Genomic DNA, 1,632 nt, shown 5'->3' with positions numbered 1-1,632 from the left:
GGAAAGAATATAAAAATGTAGAAGAGTTTTTCAGAAAGCCTAAATAATCTTTGTAAAAAAGTTACTTTCTTAAATCAAAGTTTTCCCAGACTCAGTCTGCCTCCTAGTAAAACATCATTTATTCTCACAGCAATGCCAGAATATGGGTGAGGGGGGCAGTTATTGACCTGAAATGAAGCATTCAGAGCCCTGGACAAGATGTCAGATATGGAATTCAAGTTCTAAGTCCAATAGAACTAAGAGTGCAATTAAAAAAAATAATAGGTCACTTTCTCTATAAAATTAGGCAAGTTGAACAAATTAAATAAGATAACATGAGAACATTTTTAAACAATAAGCACTATACAAAGCTAGGTCACATGTGCAAATTTTTTATGGAAGGCAGAGGACAGAGACACCACAGCTTGTCCCTCCACCTCCCGAATCATCCCCAACAGTCAGCACTGTCAGCCTGAGGAAGAGATGATATCACAGATGAGTCTCTAAGGGAATGTCCCTCGTGACTGTGTAGCTGGAGTAAATTCTGAATTTCAGTAAAATTCTGCTCAGCTGGAGAAAACTCCAGAAGGCATTCTAGCCAGCAGAGATAGGAGGAGGCAAGGCAGCAGTCATGATGAGGTACACAGGGCTGACCGGGGAGCCCACACGGCAGCACAGAGGGGAAGGTGGTGGGGACACATGGGAGAGTCTTGCGTGGAACTCGGGCTTTGGCTTCTCAACAGGAGGAGCCTGTTCCCAGGAGTTTCAGCAAGATTAAAAGAGAGGAGAGCAGCATTTCATGAAGACTGGTTGATGTGAGGGCCTTGCGTGTGACAGAGTGGCCGGAGGAAGCCCCAAGAAAGCTGTCCTTGCAAAGGCCCAAGCCTAGTAAAATGTGGAAGAGTAAGTAAGCAAGAATAGCTGGGCATTCCGGAGGAAAGCATTCAGAGGTGGATCGATTCCCTGAACTGCTGCAATTCTCTCTCCTGTGGAAAGCTAGGGGGATTTCCAAACCTTCAAACACGGAGAATCCCTCAGTTCATTGAAATGTCTGTTTCTGGTCTTTGGAAATTGCTGGCTGTTGACGTGTGTGGGAAATGCAAGCAAACAGAGCTCTCCAAAAATACATCCTCCTTCCTCTGTGAAGTGTCAGTGTCACTTGACCTGTGGCACTGCCCAAGAGAGCCATTCGAGGGCCAGGGACTCTCCAGTTCGCAGCGCCACGCTCAGGCTGTGAACGCCTTCCCAAAGCCCTCTTCGATGGGGACCATTTCCTGCACATTCCTTTCTCTCCTTCGGCATCTCAGTGCCGTCTCTCAGCACTTCGAACATGCAGAGAGGGCATTTGTTGCCCTATTTAAAGAGCTTCCTTTGGGCTCTGAATTGTCCTGGCCTGCTGCTGTCACCATGTCCTGCACCCTGAACTATCTGGTTCCAGATGGCCTCAGGGATAATGGACTACCCAGGTACATTTTATGACTGTACGAATCAGCAGGAGGCCCAGCTCAGCCTGCAATGCCATCAGACAGGAGGTACCCGAAGACCTCTTGGCCAGGTTTCTCCACGTTACCCCAGAGGCATGCCAACTTCTCTCTGTAGTTTCTCCTCACAGTCTGGGCTAGTGGCAGGGGCTAGTAACTGGTGTTTGGATGA

At 47.6% G+C, this 1,632-nt stretch overlaps 1 protein-coding gene across 10 annotated transcripts in view; it reads right to left on the bottom strand.

Moving 5' to 3' along the window:
- Positions 1-171: 171 nt before the first annotated feature.
- The window catches only part of IL1R1 (interleukin 1 receptor type 1), a 91,572-nt gene continuing 90,111 nt past the window's right edge, over positions 172-1,632 (bottom strand). For all 10 annotated transcript variants that reach the window (XM_027767515.1, XM_027767508.1, XM_027767506.1 and 7 more), the window contains one exon: positions 172-1,632. In XM_027767515.1, coding sequence (XP_027623316.1) covers positions 1,546-1,632 — 87 coding nt within the window. In that variant the 3' untranslated portion in view covers positions 172-1,545.

Source organism: Tupaia chinensis, unplaced genomic scaffold (genome assembly GCF_000334495.1).
Source record: "Tupaia chinensis unplaced genomic scaffold, TupChi_1.0 Scaffold144276_1, whole genome shotgun sequence".
Lineage (NCBI taxonomy): Eukaryota > Metazoa > Chordata > Mammalia > Scandentia > Tupaiidae > Tupaia > Tupaia belangeri.
Note: the sequence above shows the minus strand (reverse complement) of the source record. Positions and strands in the feature narration are given on the sequence as shown.